The sequence below is a fragment of the Anoplopoma fimbria genome, chromosome 24 (genome assembly GCF_027596085.1).
Source record: "Anoplopoma fimbria isolate UVic2021 breed Golden Eagle Sablefish chromosome 24, Afim_UVic_2022, whole genome shotgun sequence".
Classification (NCBI taxonomy): Eukaryota; Metazoa; Chordata; class Actinopteri; order Perciformes; family Anoplopomatidae; genus Anoplopoma; species Anoplopoma fimbria.
This window is the reverse complement of record NC_072472.1, coordinates 6,032,696-6,053,438: the sequence shown is the minus strand read 5'-3', so window position 1 is coordinate 6,053,438 and position 20,743 is coordinate 6,032,696. Positions and strand designations below refer to the sequence as shown.

Genomic DNA, 20,743 nt, shown 5'->3' with positions numbered 1-20,743 from the left:
AAAAAGTGAAAAATGGGTTGGTTATAGTATTGGTCCTTTTACTTTAAGTTTGATTCATTGTTTTTGGGCCAATTGGAAGCAGAATGACTCACATCTACCACATTTTCTTTGTTGTTACAGATACATTTCCACATCTAGCTGATGTGAAGTAACTTTATCGTCTGATTGGAGCTGTGCTTGTGTCCATGTGATGACTGTAAGTCCAACAATTTATCTTCTTTAAGCTCTGTTTTGTGAAAAGAGGCTAAAAAGATCTGCAGAGCTCCAGAGTTTGTCATGATTCTGTCATTTCAGCATTACAGGCGACTCCTTTCACATAAGAGTAATTTGATTTAAGGTTAATACTATAAAAATGTATTGAATGTGATTAAACTTTGTTTGCCTTTAACCTTTGACCTCGAGTTCATCCCAAGTTCACCTCATGGTATTTAAGCACCATATGGAAGGAACAGACTCGTACAGAAATGAAAGCTGCCTGTAGGCACTTCTGTGCTTCTGTTATTTGTAATTTGCATAAATTATCCCTCTTCCTTAAAATCCTGTTTAGACCGGGGCATGATGTCCTCGCCACAAGAAGCATTTTTACATCACGTTTTGTTGCTCGGCATCTGTCTCCCGCTCTGAGAGCCTCTGCACCCAAGTGTTCATCAGTGATTCTGCTATCAGATCTCACAGATGAATCAATAAGATATGTAAATAAGCGTTATGCAAATTAGATATACAAGTGGGTGTTGTGAAACTGAGAAAGAGGTGAGAGTCTGAGTTTTTTGGAAGTCAGCAGCGCGACCACACTGCCAGGCTTATTAATCTCTTGCGCTTCACTGGCTCAGTGTGGTACCTCATCTTCACGCTGCCTGCTGTTTCCCCCCCACCTTCCGCTGAAATTACAGTCAGTAATCTGTTTGGCACTTAGACGAGTCACAGAGGAGGAAAAAGACTAGAAAAAAAACAACAGGATACAGGTTCAGAGAGAAATAAACATTTTAATTAGGTGTTTGGCACTGATAAATCTTGATTCCACACGCACACAAACAAGAGAATATTTCTCGCAATTAAATAAGAGATTTGTATGTAGAAGTAGGATCTGTTTTGAGAATATACATTAAGTTAAATAATCAGAAATATGGCGTTTGAATGCATGTTACTTTTACACGCACACACATGCCCTAATTTATAACTATGACACTTTGAAATATATAGGACAAGCCAACTTAGAAAGTGAAGTAACGCTCAAGTGCCACATGAAATGAGACTGTACAAGCACAGAGACATGTGGACGTCACGCTCTTGACTAAGAATAAATACAGATGTTGAAATATTCAGGAAGTATGGAGGGGAAAGTTGTCTGGTTGGATATCCGTCACAGTGCCGGGATGAAAACACACAAAATGCTCGCCCCCTGGCGCGTGGCGAGGCCTTCGTCGAATCACAACATTGTCGTGTCACGCAACTGTGGCGTCGTCCTGTGGAGAGGTAGATATATATCGCTCGTCTTTGAACTGTCACACAAAGTTTGTCCTTTTATTGAATGGGTCGAAATTCACAGGTGTGGATTTTAAAAGTTAAAAACAGTCACTCAAATGGGACAAAGGGGACGTGGGTGGCAGTTTTTAAGCGATGTGCTAAAACCTTGTCACAGCTGGAACCAGCTGCTCTGGGCTGCGTTTGAAAAGAAATTGTCTTTGTGGGATTTGATTTCACCTCAACACTTCAGTTCATCTGGCGTTGGTACATGGATGATTGGTGTTTTTTTGTTTGTGAGCTTTTTTTTTTCGCCAAGAAACTGTCGGCCTGGCATCAGACTCGAGACAACCCCCCGTAGTTGAGTGACCTCACCGTTTTTCAGGGCTTTCTGTGTTTAGTTTCTCTCCTTGACATTGCTTTGTTCCTAATCGTAGGTTTAGTACAGATGCTGTCTTCCTCCCGCCTTCTCGTCATCCACTCTCTCCTCTTCCCTTCTTTCCTTTCAACTGAAGCCAAATGTCTGGTGGCTAGAAGTCTGTTTCCTGATGTTGTCTGTCCTTATTTCCTTTGTTCATCCAGACAGCTGCCGTGTGTTTCCCCTGCCTCTTTCTCTGTCTTCAGGAAAGAATAAGATGTGGAACAATAACTCAATTTGTGATTCTATTTTTCTGGATAACATGTTTTAGGCCCAAAAAATTTAGCTAGTTAAAACCACACTTGCACCTTCTCGCCCTTTAGAAGTCAAATCAGGTCTCTGCTTTTCATATTCCCATCAAAATGTCCTCTGTCAAAGCTCGCCAGGGTTCGCATTTTTTGTGAACTTGAGTGTGAAGCGTAACAGACGCAGCAGGGAGTGTAGGGGTGCTGCTGGCAAACCGCAAGGTCACTGACCAAAAAAAAAGGAAACACATACAGCAACTCTGAAGGAAGTTACATAAGAGACCGTGGTTCAAATGTTTCAGGAGAGTCCTCATAGGTCACCTTCTCTGCTTGCTGTGCTCATGGCCACAAGTTTTACTTTCAAAACTTAGAGAAAGTCTTGTGAAAACTATGCTGGTTGTCTCCTTGTTTTCCAGCATTCTGCCACGAGGAAGGGATGCAGTTCAACCAGACTACAAGTTATGGGTGAGTAACATCTGTCAGTCATCCTCAGCTTCTACATCTGCATTGACTCATATCTTGGTCTCTTTGAGGTCTGCTCTGAAGGAGTCCCTGATCGCCAGGAGACCGGAGGCCAGGAGATGTCCGCTGACTTTGCTGTGCCACTCTTGCGACCTGCCCCTGGGAGATAAAAACAAACAAGATCTTTCAGCAAAGAAAAGGTCAGTGAGAATACACATTTGAACAGAGAAAGTAACTTCAATTCCACAGCAACCTTCCAGCTTGAAGGCAGAAGTGACACGATGAGCCGAGAAGCTTATTTTCTTCTCTATTTTACTTAAATTATTTTATTTTACGTATAGATGCTCATGAAAGATTAAACTGACAAAAAGGTAATCAATACTCCCTGGTTTGTTGAGGATAATGTTTTCCATAAAGTAATTGTAGAATCTTGTATCTTGTAAAGACATCCACATGCCTACGATCTTTACGATTAAAGGATATAATGGTTAAAGGCTCTTTGGAATCAACTTAAATACATCTTAATATCCCAGTCATGAATAAACATGTCCTGTATACATTTTTAAAACACTGCAGGGAAAGAAGTACAAAATGTTTCGAATGCTAAATAGGTGTCACATTTTCCTGTACTGCAGCAATCAGCACAAAGGCATTCATATTTGATGTTTTCTGTTACTAGTTTAAATTATATCATTATGCCTCTTTAACGATGTCAGACAGAGCTGACTGAACAACATTGTAATACACAAGCTACATCCGGCTTTCTGTTTTTCTGTTTTAAGCTGACCAAACATTTCCTCTTAGAGATCCGTACCTTTTTCATAAGAGACATTTTGTCTTGTTGTAGCAGGAAAGCATTGATAATATTGACTGTGTTCCAGGTAGCATGCATTATAGCTCACACGAATGAACATTATAAATAATTTATTAACCCCAACAAAGTTTTGTTCACATTCTAGATCTGGTAGGTGCAAAAACCATAGTTAACTGTTAATTAGTACATATTTATCTACTAATAAATGCCTTATAAGGTACGTATTTATCTTTATAACACAACACAGAATGTTTACTTATGACATACTAGTTTATTTAAATTCAATAAATAAGTGTGTAATGTTATTATAAACAATTATGAGAGACGTATAAGCCTTTAATTAACATTCTTAACCTATAAACTGCTAACAAGTTTCTTAAATTCTTTCAAAAATCTCATAACAATAAACATGTTTATGATGGGATTATAAACACTTATTTATTATAAACATATAATTGTATTAAGAATCTTATACGGATTAATAAGGGCCTTATTACTTATTAAGTAACACTTATTACAGGTACCTTGATATTATTAGTAGTTATGCCAACGTACTTGATTGCACTAGTTTAACCTGCATATCATTAAAGTCAGCAATAACATCAGTACATATTTAATGGTCAGAGTAACAACCATGCTATCAATATAATTAGTTACACAAGTCAAAAAATCTGCTGTGAAAAAGGTGTGTGATGGTTCTGTTTTCACTGCTGTTTTACTCGTTCTGTCTGCTCTAAATTTAAGCCAATATATTGCTATATTCACTTGTAAAACGTGATCTAAGTGGTATTTGTTTTCCCCTTTTATTTGTCTCTTGTATTTAGTTTCCCTGCAGTTTCAAACGGACTCCAGTCCAAACAGAACACCATTGATTCTCCCTCACTGAGGCCATAACGTATTTAATTTGCTCTGGAGGCGATGGGATCTGTTTCACAGGCCCGTACTGTAAAAAGCCCCGTTGACCTTGATGCTGTGGATCTGTTGTCTCGCCTTGAAAAGTTAACAAGCACTTCAAATCAATGTCAGTGCGAGTAAGCCCAAGACAGTCTGGAACGCAACGTAGACGTTTAGCCTCAGCTCTGTCATGAGAGGAAATTAAAGGCGAGAGGAAGTGACAGACAAAAGAGAGAGAAGAGTGAAGGCGTTCATCCCTCTGGGTGTTTTCACTTCTTCCTTACATGATCACTCTTGCATAACGGGAGCATTGGCAGGCCCACGTTACTCAGACGCCTGCTGGTCGCCTTGTAAATGATCTTGGAATCAAAGCTTATTCACCTCTGCGCTGCTCTGAATAACAGTTTCAGCTAAACGCCTAAAAATGTGTGTTCACTTGATAACAGTAGCGGTTCAGCTGGTGGCCGTTTGCGTGTTAATCCACACACTCTGTTCTTTATTCAGCACATACTGGTCGGAAAATTAGAAAGAGACACAAGGCTGTGAATGTGTGCTGAGGCGATCCTTTCAGTTTGACTGTAATGGGCCGACTAAAAGCCTGCTGAGATAATCACACAGCTATAGATCAAATCTGTCATCGACCCTACTTTTTTTTTTTCTTCAGTCTCTTTCTCATGGAAGCTCGTTCCACGGGGAATAAAAACAATGGAGGAAAAACTATTCAATCAAAATTATGACTGACCTTGAAGATTTATGATCTGTAAATCAAAAAAAAAGGCTGCGATTTTGATTTACTGAGCACATTTTTTTCGAAATGATGGTACTGATTTATAATTATGAGTTTATCAAAGTTTTGACTGTCAGAGTTGTGAGACAGTCAGGGAAAAGTATGAGCTAGTATCCCATAACTTTGACAGTTGTACTAACGTTTGTATCTTATAATTCAGATGTATTCAAAGCTGTACACCACCACAGACAAAATACTGGAATACATTTTTATTATTTTAAATTAACTAGGAAGTAATAAGTATAAATACATTTTTAAACATTCTAGCAGCACAGCTCTATGGATAGCAATGTCAGTGTTTCAGTCCCGCACTTTGGTCATTATTGTTGAAATATCTCAACAACTGTAAAATAGATTGTTGTGACATTTTGTTCTGACATTCATTTCCCCGTCAGGATGAACCTTTAGAACTTTGTGATCTCTTACATTTTTCTAGAACGCCATTGGGTCAGAACTTCAATTCGTCCAATTCTTTTATTTATAATTAAATATCTCCCCTAGTGATCATAGTAACCATAATACGTGCTAATTTAGCATGTTGGCTTCGTCAATGTTAGCATGCTGGCGTTAGCATTTAGCTCAAAGCACTGTGTATTGTGTACCGCCTTGCAGAGCTGCTAGCATGGCTGTAGACTCTTGGGCTTTTTGCTTAAATAATTTGTCTAACTCTAAACTGGTCTCTGAATTTTGACTAACTGTGAGTTTAAAAAATAAGCGCAGCATCATGTCGTAATGACAGACATGTAGGATGATTGTATTCCGCTAAACAAAGTGAGTTTAAGTGAGAATCAGTGTGTTTTTTGTTAGGTATAAACCTCCACAGTAGTCTGTTATCAGCTTTTCATCTCCCCCCCTCTGGCTCCCTGTGTTCTCAGCTATATTAAATCTGTGCAGAGGAAACTCTGTCTGTGCTCATAACTGAACTGACCAAATCTGCAATTGCCTCCTCCTGCAGCCTGGGCTGTTATAAAAAAAAAAAAGAATAAACAACAACTATAGTGCAGTTTAATGGCATAGATGCTATGAGCCGGGCCCTCTGAGAGAGAGACGCTACCACCTGTTTTGTGTCGCACAGAGCTCCATTTCATTTAATCAACTGAGACAAATGGAGTTGCAGGGCTCCGCCGAGAGTCAAATTGATCATGTAAGCAGCAGAAAATCTGCAGCAACTTAGTTTCAAAGGGCATGAATCATGAGAAGGAGGCTGTTCGTCCTCCTCATGCGCTGCACCTACAGGGAGGTTGTGATTGTGCTGCAGATAGATGTTGGCAGAGGTCAAAAACACAGAACGGGCTCAATTAAGACGGATGAGATGAACTAAGTGCTCTCTCAAGATATTTCTTTTAATAGACTTCTCACAGCCTTAAATCCTCTCAGCCTCTTTGTAGTTCCCGCAGCTCCCTTTGCCCTTGGTTGTACTTCAGTCTCGTCTTTATTACGTAAAGGGCATTTCTGCCATTTTAAATGTGAACTAATTATCATATGAACACATGACTGGTCACAAAATCATTGCTATTTAAGAAAGAACTAACACAAAGAAATGGCTAAGTGTGTCTAATGTATGTTTTTTTTGGAACTATAATAAACGATAGACAAAATGTTTTATGACTAATTACATTGTTATGAATTAATCAACGTTTTGACTGTATAGGTCATAGTATAGATAGCATCTAGTTTTAAATTTGTAAACTGCAGAATTGTTTATTGGGTTTTTTTTCTTCAATACTCCCTTAAGCAAACAACATGATATATTTTAATTGTTCATTCAACTCTTATCGAAGCATTTCAGATTGGATCGTTAAACATGATTTAATGCAAATATTATTAATTTAAAAAAATCATACGGTTAATGGTTTAAAGGGTAATTTAAACCAACTTAGAAAAAAACAAAAAAGAAACTTGCATGGTCTGGCCCAGCAAGGGTAAATTAGAATATAATAATGTCCTCCTGTTTTTTTATTTTCATTTCAGTATAATGTGTCCACTTTCTATGAAAGCAGAACTATCTGATAACTGTTTATCTATCCTGCAGGTATCCTTTACGCATACAGAAACATCCACTGCAGCCTCAGCCTGCCTGGTCCCTGCATCCTCACCTGGTATCTGTGCGACAGAGGTGCGTCAGTCGGGTCTTCCTGGCTCCGGTGGGCTCCAGCAGGTAGAGGCAGGAGTGGACCTGGGCCCTAACCCCCTCCGACAACCCCTCAGGGTGCTCCGTAGATACAGAGGAGATGTACAGAGGGCCGGAGGATGGGTCCGCCTGCCAGGTCCTGAGAGAGTGGAGGTGAGAAGAGATAATCAGGGTGGAGAAACCACATTTGACCTGTAAATGTGATTGCTGCCAATAATCTGGTTCCAACTAGATCTTATTCTAGCTGTCCTCCGAATGCAAAACTGTGTTAAATGCAAATGGGAATAAAATAAAAAAGACAGACAAAAATATGCCATATGCACTATTTTGGCAATCCTGAGTTTCTTTCCACGGATATCAGTTCAAAACAGTTTCTGAAGCAGATTTTATAGATTTTTTTTTAATTTGGCCGTTAAATGAAACCACATATGTCCGTCGCCAACTTTACTTTAAATCAAACTGACACTTTCAGAGTATTTTTGGCTTTCACTCTCCTGTCCTCTCTTCTCTGTAGGTAGCTCAGCGGGGTTAAGGCCCAGATGTCCGTGAAGCCTTGCCTCATTACCTGAGCAGCAGATGCTCCTGTGAGAGCCGGGAGCTCAGGCCGTGGCCCTGGCCCTCGAGGAGGTAGCGGTAGACTTCAGAATCCTTGGACAAGGTCTGGATGATGGTTGCCTGGCACAGACTTCCCTCCCACAGCTCCTGCTCCCTAAGCAGCCGATGGAGCAGCTCCTTCTCGGGGACTTCCACCTCCACGGAGCCGCGCCACATCCACAGCAGGCAGCCGTCATCCATCTGCAGACGAGTGGAGGAAGAAAATTAGAACTCATTGGAGCCAACAAGACGCTTCTGTGTCAACACTGTTATAGACCACATATTATGGTGGTCTTTGATGATTTATTCTTTATTTCCTCTTTCTTATACGTAACAATTTTATGACATATTATACTACATGTTTTATGATATAATATACTTTGACTCTTGTTAATGGCATACTCTACTATTATCTTTTTTTTATCCCTTTTCACCATACTTTATAATGGCTTTTATGTTCATATTATAAAAATATAATTCTTTGACTTTTTGCGACATATAATACTATGGATTTTTTCAATTTACTATAATATGCCTTTTTTTTTAACATACTATGATTTGACTTTTTTCACATAGTTAACTATGACTTCTCCATGACTTTTACAATACTATGACTGTTTTCAACATACTTAACCATGACTTTTTTTGACATTCTATGCTCTGACTCAACATACTATATACTACATATACTATTACTTTTAAGGTCATATTATACTATGACCTATTCACAACTTTTTCGACAAACTAAACTATGGCTTTTATTGTCATACTATACAATGACTTATTCAATACTTTTTTTTCAATATTTTATATGATTTTTTTCTGACTTTTTTCGACATACTATACTATGACTTTTTTCAACGTACTATACTATGGCTTTCCTTCATCATACTTTAATATGACTTAGTGGAATTTTTCAACATTTTTCGAAATCCTATACTATGGCTTTTTACGGTCAAAGAAGACTTCTTCATGACTTTGTTTTACATTTTGTACTATGACTTTTTTTTGACATACTACACAATGACTTTTTAATGATATCAGTATGACATACTATAGTATGATTTTTTTATGATTTTTATTAAATGCTATATTAACATCCTTATGTTTAAATGATCCATTCCCTTATGTCCTTAGAGTACAATAAGGAAGTAATACATCTAACTACTTCCATTTACCTTCTTGAAGGCCAGTTCCACATGTTCTGGAGCTTGATGGCTCTCCCAGCCTCTGCTCTTCTCCCTGGCCTCCTTCAGGAGGTGCTGGGTGCTCAGCTGCAGCTTGCACCTTCTCTCCTCCTGCTCCTCCTCCCACCCACTCTGACTGGGGGACACTGGGCCTCCTCCTCCTTCAGACAGGGAGTCCTCAGTGGAGCTTGCAGTACATGAACGCTGACTGGGCCAAAACTCTGGAAGCTGCAAAGAGGAGTTTGTTATCTGTTATCATTATTTTTGATAATTCTGTCTCATAAGCTTCAAAAGTGTTTTCTAGGCAGGAATCATGAATTCCATTATAATGCCTTTTAAGACGACATTGTCTATCCTGTTACATCAGCAACACACTTTAAGTTTTACTACACGTTGATTTAAAGATAGCAACTTAGTTTGTGATAACTCCTTGGACCACTGTATCAAAGCAACATTATTCAGATAGGAACAAAGCCCAAGAATTGAGTAACTAAACCAATGCATGCTTTATTACAAATCAGTAATACAAATGAGCTTAAAGTGGAATCATGATCCCTGTAACACCCACACACACGCACTTACGAACACAAAAACAAACAAACACACACACATACACGCAAAGACTTGAACACTTTGTAATATGGCTACAATATTTAGATTCTTTGAATATATTATTTATTATTTTAAATGTATGGATGACACATTTAAAGGAAATGGATGTCAATTATATCACGACATTCACTAGTATCACCTGTGTTTGACCAGTAAACTTTGATAAGAGGTAATACATGAAACTTTCAACTAAAGCATACCCTATTTTACACAAATAAACTGGTATCTACAAAGGCAGAATGTGTAGTGAGACAGAAATGTCATGAAAAGTCATAGTATAGTATGCGATAAAACTGTTCTAGTATAATGACTGTCATATTATAGTATAAAATAAAAATACCTAGAAAGATGTAATACTTAAAAATGTCATAGAAAAATTGTCCTAGCATAGTATGCCATAACAATGTCATTAAAAATGTTGAAGTATAGTATGCCATAAAAAAGTAATTAAGAAATGTCATAGTAAAGTGTGTCAGGAAATATTGATGATATAATTTCTGCCATAAAAACATCATAAAAGATATCATAGGTCATAAAAAAAAAGTCATTGTAAAGTACGTCATAAAAATGTTATTTAAAATGTCATAGTATAATATGCCATCAAATGTCATAGAGTATTATGTCATACATTATTGAAATATGATATATATATATATTTCATATTTCATGAAAAAATTAAAATAGTATGCTTTAACAATGTCCTAGCATCATTTGTTGTAAAAATAACATTAAAAAGTGTCATAGCATATAATATGCCATGACCATGTCAAAAAATGTCACAGTAAAGTATGCCTTAAAGATGTCATATAAAAGGTCATGCCATAAAATTCCATTAAAAAAATATGTGTCATATGTCATAAGTAACTGTTTACTCATATCTCAAATTTTAAAATCCACATTATGATATAAAAATTCATAAGAAAATCATAGGTTGTAATAACAAAATGTATAATAAAGTGTCATAAATATATATATATATATATGTATTTATATCATTTTTGTACCTGGAAGAGTCTCTGTGCCTCGGTGATCATGTTGGCCAGGCCCTGGGTGGCAGCCAGGTTCTCACTCAGGTCCCTCTGATCGGGGCGCCCCAGGCTGTACTTCCTATGACTCGACCTGCAGCAACAACAGGAACAAAAGGGTCAATGTCACTTTTATTATTAGATAAAGGCAGCCAGCGTCCTAAAATACAATCTCTACTAAAGTAGAGAGCAAAGTATTTTTGGTGAGATTATAATGAGCCTGATTTTGATTTTGTGCACAACAGGATGAGATACACCATTGTGCCTTTAAACACCGACAGTAAGGAACCACCAATGTTTAGTGAGAGCCTCACTGCCACTGTGTTTCTTTTATTTCTTTACAGATTTGGAAACACTGACAGAAAATGGGAAGAGGGTGTGAAACATGTGACATGCTGCCATCACAGCAGTCAGTCGGCAGTTTGAACAGGCAGCAGACAGGAATCAGCAGAACAGCGTCAGGATAACTGCAACTGACAGATTCAGGTTATTTGGGAAATCTTACTAAACAAGAAGTTGTTTTCCTTGATTTTATTTGATATGAAGTTTCATCTTTTATGTTTTTTTAGTTTTTGATGACGAAGAAAAAGTGAGAAAGACGAGCGTTTTGTCACACCGAACAGCACCGACTCTCTTCAGCGCTGCAAAACGGAGAAATTAGACACGTACACTGACAACAAGCCGAGCTGGTAGGACGAGAAGTTAGACCATTAAAAAAGTACATATCTCAGTAGGAGTGGTGAGGTCTGTCAAGCACAAACATGAAGAAAAAGACGCAGAGATGAGATTTAATAGATCTGTAGGAGAACAGCTGGGAGCAGCACAACAATTTCCAGAGTTATTGTTCCCATCACAACGTGTGACATGATTTCTGACAGCCTGGGACTTTGGCTTCCAGGAGACAGGAGGAACAAAGTGCTGATTTTGTCATTTTGCCATTTCCATCTACTGTCCCGTCAGCCTGAAGGGAGGCAAAGAGCCTAGATGGAAAAAGGAAGAGGTGGAGCTGTTGGGAAGGGAGGAAAGTACAGGAGGAAGGAGTTAGGGAAAGGAGAGTGAATACAAGAAAGAGAAGAGGAAACAATGTGGAGGAGGTGATATGAGGGGGAGATCAGGGAAGGAAAGTGTGGATCAAAGAGACAATATCAAGGTGGAGGGAGAATAGAAGGATGACAGGAAGAAAAACAAAGATGAGGCTAGAGGGAAACAAGATGGAATGGACAAAATAAAAGAAGAGTCAGTATGAATAGGAAGGAGGAAAGGTTGGACATAAAATAAATGTATCTACTAACAACTATTGTGTGTGTATAAAAGCCTTATTTATCTTCTTCCTCTGTGCCAAAGAGCTCCATTGTTTCAAACTGTCCCAAAAGCGATTAAAAACACATCAAGGTGTAACATTTTTGTACTGGATGGCATGTTTATTCATTACCATATGAATACACACTGTAGTTTATTTAGACTCATTCAAACATACAACGGCCTGCTGACCAAAATACTAACTGGAGCATGAAATGTGTAGCTAAAAACAATACCCAATAAATGCAACTTCCTCCTGTTTGTTTGATAGAAACCACAGTGATCAGAGTCTTTAAGAAATTACTGATCATTCTCAAAAATGAAACTGTATATTTGTGAGTTTTCAAGTTTTTCATCTTCAGTAGAAACCAATACGCTTGTAGCTGAGTGCCACAGACAGGAAGTCAGAGAGTAATGGGAAACAGACCAACAAGTTGTTGGGTTTGTTCTTTTCTTGGGACTTATGATTACTTTATTGTATCCCATGGAAAAAATGGAAATTGCCTCATCAAGACCAGACTTCACAATGAACCACACATGTGCTTGAAATAAAAAACAAAACAAAAAAACAACCAGCCCAGTAATCACAAACTTCCCTCTTTTGAGCGCTCCAGAAATGGAAGCAAACGTCCCAAAACACAATTCAGACCATAAATGACACGCAAACATGTCTTACTTCACATGTTTACAAGCAAACCCACAATCTGTAATAATATACAAAAACCTGCAGTTATCTGACTGCCTCCGTTCCTTTCTGTCCTTTTCAGGCCTAATCCTTGTGTCTATCTCAACTGTGTTCAAATGTCTGTTTCCACTGATTTAAAAGAATGTATTCATGCATAAATACAGTGAGCACACTTCTGCAGTTCAAACTCAGATGTATGGTCTGCAGACTGATGAATCATCAACTGCATAGCCATTATCATTCTCAACAGTCTCATTAACTCTCTCTGTCAACTCTCTTTCTTTTACTTTACCATTTCTAACTCCCTGCCAAGCAGGATTCTCAGCTAAAAAGCAGATAGAAAACATCCGTCATATCTGGGAAAGAAGTTGAGGCCAGATGGAAATTGTTGGAGGTTATGTAATGTGCTCTCTCTGTGTAAACTATGCTGACAGCTTTTCATTACTGAGAAAAAGTGGAAGTGTAACAGCTGGATCTGATCCAGAGGCGATGTCATCGGTGAGAACTGAAAACTTTGTAAACATGACGTCTAATGAAGCCACAAAGGGAGGAAGAAAAACATGGCACCTCAAAGGCAACCTGCCGTGGGTAACAGCCAACGCACACGTTCAGACACACATGCATGCATTAACCAAAAGGTGAAGTCAGAATCTGAGGCTAAAGGAGAGGCTGAGATTTAACAGTGAACCACGATAAAGTCACAGCCTGAAGCAAAAACTAAGTATAGTAAAGTTGTAACAAAGTGAGACAGAATTTAGTCATTTATTGTGCAGTCATGTGTTGGACTTCGTTGTTGAATAACTATTTATTTTGGTGATTTTGCATGTTTTAACTTGATAAGACTGTAATCTATACATTATATGACATTCTTCTATATGTTTTTAGATTGGTATCCCATCTTTCAGACAGCATTATATAAAACATCTTTAGACATTTTAATAAATAAAACAGTAAGAATTGGTCATTTTTTCTGTTTTGTTTGTCAGAACAGTCTGAGTGATGTGTTCTCAGCTCACCTGGGTGTGTTGGCGTCTCTCTTCAGGGTGTTGAGGTGGAAAAGCGACGGCGCCAGGCAAACTGCAATGTTGGTCGGAGTCATTTGGTTCTCGTCCACGCAGTCCACCACGTCCCGCAGGAAGAACAGCAGCGTCCGCAGCGCCATCCTGTTCTCGTCAGGAAGCAGCAAGATGGCCGCCTGAGCTGCAATCAGCTGCTGATCCTTTGGAAAATCTGCAAGAAGAAAGGTAACCTGTTAATATTGTAATAATGCAGTTTACATGGTTTTGAACTTGGAGCTTAAAGAAAAGAATAAAGCCAACTCCATGTTCACTGTTATGGATTGTTTTGCTCCTGCAAGACTAAAATCTCTATAAATTCAGATTCATCCATTATTCATTTTCATCAGTAAATGAATTAGAAAACTGATGGTACTTTTTGGAAAATACACAACATGGTTAGTGGTTAAAATGGGTAAAACCACTGGTATGGTCCAGAATTGAACAGTTTAAGTTTCAAGATCCGCAAATATTAGTTTATCCAGAATGAATTGAGTGACCTAACGTTGGCGTGTCAATGTGTCAGCTACTATAATAAAATGTGTTAGCATTTTAACCTGCTAATGCTGTGTACGTTAGATTGTAAATTTGCATGCGGGTCACATGATGACAGTCATAACTTCTCACATTGGTAAATGTGGAGGAAGGACTCGCAGAGTTTGCTGGTGAAGATGGGTTCCGGCAGGTCTCTGAAGTATTGCTTCACCATGTCGGCCACGTCGAAGGCCGACTGACCGTCGTATGAAACGCCATCTGGGTCAGACTCCACCAGCTCACGGAGGTACTGGATACGAGACTTCACCCCTGACTTACGGAAAAGACCAACCTGAGAGAGAACACAATACAAATAAAAACATTTAATCAAAAGCAAAAAATGTTGAAGTATCAATTAGCACAACGCGATAATACTATTTTAAATAATAATTGATATAATATGGTCTTTGTGTTCCCTGACTTTTTTGGACTGGATGCATCCGCCTCATAATGATTTCATTTAAACTTAGGAAGAACTACTCTGGTTTTCCCTCATGTCCACCAGTGTCTCCTAGTGTTTTTGGCTCCATTACCTGGTCCAAACACTCGGTCCTCAGGTAGACCAGTGCTCTGAGGATGCTGGGAGGAAGTGTCTCTCCTGTCTGCTGGACGCTGAGGAGCAGAGGAACCCCAAAAACCTGCCGTCCTTTCACATCCATCGCCTTAGTCTTCCTCGGCGGTTTAGGAACCGTCCTGCGGGTGACAAAGATGTCCATTAGATTCTGGAGACCTTCCATTTTTAGGAAGCAATCAAACAGCACGGACTAGTGTCGAGGGAAGAGTTATGTTATGTTTGAAAATGTATTAAAATTATTTCCGCAAATTTCCTGGGAATTTGTAATCTCAAGCAGTCAAGTGTAAAAAACACTTCTCAACTTGGCTGCGTTTGGATGTGTTTCCTTTTGAAGAAAGAGCCAAATAACATTTTTGGATTACATAAATCCCCATTGATCTCTCAAATGTGTCTGCAATTCAAATCAGCTCTGCAGGAAATAAAACATAGGCATTAAGAAACCATGGACGCTGATCAAAGAGAACGGACTTGATGAGGGACTGTGTCAAGGTTTGTTCATGTTTCTGAACTGATATGGCCACCTTTTAACCATTAATACCAATGATTGATTTGTTTGTTCTTCTCTATTGGACATTTATATTCTCCAGATGCAGGGAACCAAAAAACTCAACTGTCGGACTAAAAACTCCACAGATAGCTGCAATGTATTTTAGTTTTTAACTCTGAAACTTGCAGGGCAGAGTGCACTCTGGATAACACTGCAGTCTTGTAAAAGTAATATATAAAAAAAAAAAAAGAGATCCAAAGACCTCCAACAATCATTAATGAAATCTCTTCCCTTCTTGGTATGAAACTACATTCCGGCCCCGTAGCTTTCACCAGAGCTCAGAGTCACAAAGAGGAAAAATGATATCACACATGCACTCTAAATGCTTTTCATCTCTCTTTTCATCACGCTGTTTTTTCTTCCACATCCAACAGCGGCTCTCTGAAACAAACTGGCAATTTTGAGGGAAAGTGCCTCTGAGTATCAGCCGTCCCAATCAGCAGTTAATTGCCGTATTTTGAATCATCTAGCGCTCGCTTTGGCATCAGTGATTAAATCATTGAAATGACAAGACTTAAACTAATTGTTGAAGCCTGAAGAGATTTCTTTCCTTTTTTTTTTCTGGAGAAGTTGGCGGTTCTGTAGTGACAGAGCGTTGAGGTTTTTACTCACTGTGTGTGCATGTGTCTTTTACCGTTGAGCTGCGTTGAGTTTTAGTCCGTGATATTTTCTGATAACTAGGTTTTCTCATAAGGCAATAATTCAACATCTTGGGAAATACGCCAATTTGCTTCCTGGCAAAGAGTTAGTGAGGAGATTGGCAGACTTATTGGCAGCAGGTTTAAAAGCGTCATGGTATGTTTTAGCATTTCAAACTACTCCATTTTACAGAGATTAAAGTTGTAACAATCAAGTTGTGTCAATCTTCTCATCTAACTCTATCTAACTTCTATCTAACCAGAGTTTTCTTATGGACACTTCCGTTTCAACTTTGACTTTGTTTGTCGTTAACCTTTTAATGTGTAACCAATGAAAAGTCTGGCTGAAATTATTTGTAATTCAGCACAACTAATGCCATCTCCAAACCATCCTAAAAACTACCAGAACTCTAAACAAAGTAATATGACTCGCCTGAACTTACCATATTTAGTTGGAATGAATAAAAAAGGACGGTGTGTCTAAGATGTATTATTGTCACACAATCCAAATCCAGTTTTAGGGGAAGGAACATGAAGTTCAATTTGCGTAAGAACAAGTCATTTGCACTTCAGAGTGTGTGTTCATTTAAAACTCCCACTTTGTTGAACAAAAGGTCAACTTGATGTTTTCTTCCTTTTTCCCGTTAGAGGTCAGTTCTACTCAATTTTGCTCCCTTTTCATGTGATTTATTAAACTTTAATTGATGTCAAATGGAGCAGTTTGAAATGCTAAAACACAGCATACTGGAACTACAGGAAGCCTTGCTGATGCTTTTCAACCCGCTGTCAATGAGCGGCTGTTATTCCTTAATCTCCAATTGAACACACGTTTGATCCCGGAAAATTAAAGACGAATATCTGTGAGGAGTAATTTCAGGATGTTTTTTTTTTATTTAATGCTCATTCAACCTTAGCTTACTGAACATAACAGCCCCTTTCTATTCTTAAAAATGAATTTGTCGCAATTTTGCATGAGGGCTTATTCAAAAAACATAGTGTAGGAGGCAAAACACTGATCTCATTAAATCCATGTATGTCAATAATAAGTGCAGGGAAAACATCCAACATTTTAAACAAGAAAAGCCTTTGAGCTCAAAAGTCTGCAACTTCCTTATTAAAAGACACAGGCCTTGATTTGTTTCCCAAAACTTGTTGTTACCTCCTTTGTCAATCTGCCACTAAAGTCCCTAAGGGCTTGCCGTACTCTAACTACCTCTTTAAGAACATTACAAACACAGAATAAAAAGGACCCTTCACTACCAGAACCTGCTGTATTTCCCCTAAATGTAGCTCCTATCAAAGAAGCTTAATAACAAAGATGCCGCCTTAAAAGCTCTGCCCATGGTTTTAAATAGTATACACTTCCTGTCTCCCAAAGGGGCGTGGTCATTGCCTGTTCGCCTCTCCCCACATCCCTCCATCTCGTTTGGAAGTATTGTGAATGTTGTGTGAATGGATGAAATAGGAATAGGTTATATTCATAAAATACATTTATTTTATTTGCTATTATTAGACATTTATGCAACTAAAGAGATTGTTTTGCTGAGACAGAGAAAGATCTTGAAGAAAGTTAATTTTCAATCTGTAAAATGCCTTTTTTTTTTGGTTTCAGAATGATAGGAACATGTGTGGCTTGTGAAAAATGGGTCTAATGTTTACTTAAAAAGAATCGGCCATAATCTGTGTTCACGTTTTTCTTCTTCTCAGGACCTGCTGCGAGTCTCCTAAAGGGAAGCTGACTCTCACCGGGGTGACTCCTTTCTGAACTGTCTCTTCTATTGTGGCTCTATGTTTCGTGCTAACTTTGTGCTCGCCACCTCTGTTGGAGGGATTCGCTCAAACCAGGACTCGCTCAAAACGACCTGTTCTTAAACAATTGTTGAACTTTATTCTGTGGCGGGCAATCGCTGTTCTTTTGGCGTTTACATCGACCACCTTCTGCACATCATTATTTATGAGATAGTGAGAAAAAAAAAAAAACAGAGATTAAGTCAGAGGAAAACAAGAGTACTCTAAAATAACCCACAATGCCTGAGCAGTTAACCGAACAAAACTTCTTCCCAGGAACACAGACACAAGGTGAAGCTCACACAGTCCTCCCTGGGTTTTTTTCCGGAAAGGAGTTTATTGCTCTTGAAGTATGTTGCTGTTCTTTTTCTTTTCACGCTGATGTAAGGTTGCACCCGAGCCATGAATAATATATGAATTTTCTAAATAGGCTGCGTGAAATATTTACCCACTGCCCGCCCATCTGCCCTCGTTTCCACAGTTGTTTTCTTGAATAAGTTTCTCTGTGACGGTGTGCATGACAAAAGAATCCAGGAATACACAGCTTTGTTTCTCTCCTTCCCACAACCTCTGCTCAAACATAACATTATTTTCAAGCTATGATATCACCCCCAACCCTCAGTCCATATACACTACTCACCAGTTCCAGCCCTGCTTACTGGACGGGGAGTATTTGTCCATCAGAGCGGTGAGTTTGAGCAGGGAGAGTTTCTGCAGCAGGAGGAACTGGGACACGGACTGGCTCTCCACTCCTGGACTGGTGGGCAGGGAGGGCAGGCTCTGCTCGCTGGACCAGTGCAGCTGCCGGCTCACTCTGCTGGACACACAGCAGCAAAAAGAGAGATAAATACACACATAGACACAAACATACGCGAACACACAAGAAAAATGCCAGTTTTTAAAATATCACAATCAAGACGAATGTGAACTGATTTTGCACAAACATTCTTGAAGAATATATTTAAAATAATGTTTTTTTACTTAGATCTTATCACAGAAAATATCAACTTGTTAAATTGAAATCTCTTTTAATCGTTTTATCAGTTGTTACAGCAAATATTTTGTATATGGTGAGAAACACCAATCAGACAAAAGAAAAAAAAACTATCCATGCTTGCAGCCAAGTGAGGCTGTAACTGTTTACACACAGAAAACAAAATTGTTAAATTTGTCTGGAGGGTGGCAGCAAAGTAAAATCACAACATTAACTCAATCATCATGCTTTATCAGCTATATGGTGGCCATTTTTGATAATTTCAGCTCTACACTGTGAGACTGTCAGCTGTAGTGTGCTCATAGCAAGTTAGCATTAGCATACAAGAATGCTCATGGTGCTAGGGATACATGAACGGTCAAGGTAATCAAGATTCATCCTCTGGAGACCATGAATATCTGAGCTTTATTCATTGTAATTGATCCAATAGTTTAGTTCAACCAAAGTGCTGCACCAACAGGCATTCATATCCTTCCAGCCATGATGCAAGTGTGTGTTTGTGTGTTTAACATGCGGTGGCCACCAGCAGGATGTTTTCTAGCATGTAGAGCAGCCTTATGGGCCTGCATTGCATCTTTCATTTGTAAGTCCACCCCTTAAGGGCACAGCATCAGGTTTTCTCTACTGGGAGGACACCAAGGGTTGGCTTTTTTGCTGACTTTATTTCAACCAGTCCACCAGTGTCAGCGTCTATCAGCAAACACTGATGATGTGGCTGACTTCACATTACAGGAGAGGCCTCATAGCTTTTTATTGCTCAATATCGGAAAACAAATATGAGACAAAAACAGATATAAAAGCTGCCCTATAAAGAGGCGATCAAAACTATGCACCATGTGGTTACTGCTTTTATCTTTACTGCCTCATTGTAACTCCACTTATACACTGGTAGATGCCTGAGGGAATAAATCCCCATAACTGTCATCATCAGCGCCCTGCTGGACATAGAGGCTTCCATTTACAAATATCCAGGGCGACTTCAAGAGTTGCTTGTATTTCTTTGAACTGAATTTTGATGCTGATCAATTTTGGGTACAATATGATGTGCTCTATGAATAAACATTGCTTTAATTGCAGTTTCCATTACTTGCATTACATTTCAAACTTTCTCACCTGGATCTGGGTTGTGGTGATCCGGTCTTTGGCTCCTCTCCATTCATTGGTACCTCCTCATTGCTCTTTACCTTCTCCTCCTCCGTCTCCTCCGGATGCTGCGTCTCCAGGTGGATGTGGCTGGGGGAAGACGGGCACGGAGAGGCTGCTGATGAGCCGTGACCAGGTGAGTCCCGGGAGGAAGACGAGGACAAGGAGGAAGAAGAGGAGGAGGAACCTCTCTGAGAGTCGTCCTCGGACAGATTATCGGACCACTTGGAGACGAGTTGTTGGAGGTTGCCGATCCTCTCCAAAACGCTGTCCAGAGCAGAGAAAACATCTTCACCTGCCATCAATCGACTCACCTAAGAGAGGAAAACAATTACAAAAACATCCAAAGGAAAATTACCAAAGGAAACTTTGGACATTGCTCACCAAAACCAGTTGACAAGACACATTATACTTACTATATTAAATAAGGAACTTCACTATAATAAACTACAAAATTAAGTTTTTCAGTTACCACAGACATAGTTGTATGTCTCTTTGAGGAGAAAATAATAACCTCATGACAAAATACAGCATGATTTTATAAAAACAACAAGGAAAGTTTGAAGTATATTACTGCCATACAGCAGTTTGGAAAGGTATTACTTCATTCTCCAAGGATCATGAGTAAAAAATAACAGGTTCCATAAAAAGCCATTACCTAATGATTTGTATAGTATTTTATGTTAACTATTACTTCCATGGCTGCCATGTTTTTGTCAAAGAGGGTTCCAACTTTATTCCAAATTGCACCTCTCCTACTTTGGGTGTATTTACGTCTGAAGAAAGCTGATTTATTCAGCCGATTAGTGTATTGTTTTTAATCTAAAATGGAATTTTATACGAGCACTCACAAAAT

The 20,743-nt window shown here is 38.9% G+C and overlaps 1 protein-coding gene across 2 annotated transcripts in view; it reads right to left on the bottom strand.

Annotated features, from left to right (window-relative positions):
- Positions 1 to 977: 977 nt before the first annotated feature.
- The window catches only part of si:dkeyp-23e4.3 (rho GTPase-activating protein 7), a 34,348-nt gene continuing 14,582 nt past the window's right edge, over positions 978 to 20,743 (bottom strand). Inside the window, exons 8-17 of one of the 2 annotated variants that reach the window (XM_054626161.1) lie at positions 19,858 to 20,201; positions 18,391 to 18,567; positions 14,737 to 14,896; positions 14,297 to 14,495; positions 13,631 to 13,844; positions 10,610 to 10,724; positions 8,985 to 9,221; positions 7,778 to 8,007; positions 7,178 to 7,351; positions 978 to 2,745 (exon numbers count right to left, since the gene is read on the bottom strand). In XM_054626161.1, coding sequence (XP_054482136.1) covers positions 2,637 to 2,745; positions 7,178 to 7,351; positions 7,778 to 8,007; positions 8,985 to 9,221; positions 10,610 to 10,724; positions 13,631 to 13,844; positions 14,297 to 14,495; positions 14,737 to 14,896; positions 18,391 to 18,567; positions 19,858 to 20,201 — 1,959 coding nt within the window. In that variant the 3' untranslated portion in view covers positions 978 to 2,636. The remainder of the gene's footprint in view (positions 2,746 to 7,177; positions 7,352 to 7,777; positions 8,008 to 8,984; positions 9,222 to 10,609; positions 10,725 to 13,630; positions 13,845 to 14,296; positions 14,496 to 14,736; positions 14,897 to 18,390; positions 18,568 to 19,857; positions 20,202 to 20,743) is intronic. The other variant, XM_054626162.1, reaches the window with a different exon arrangement.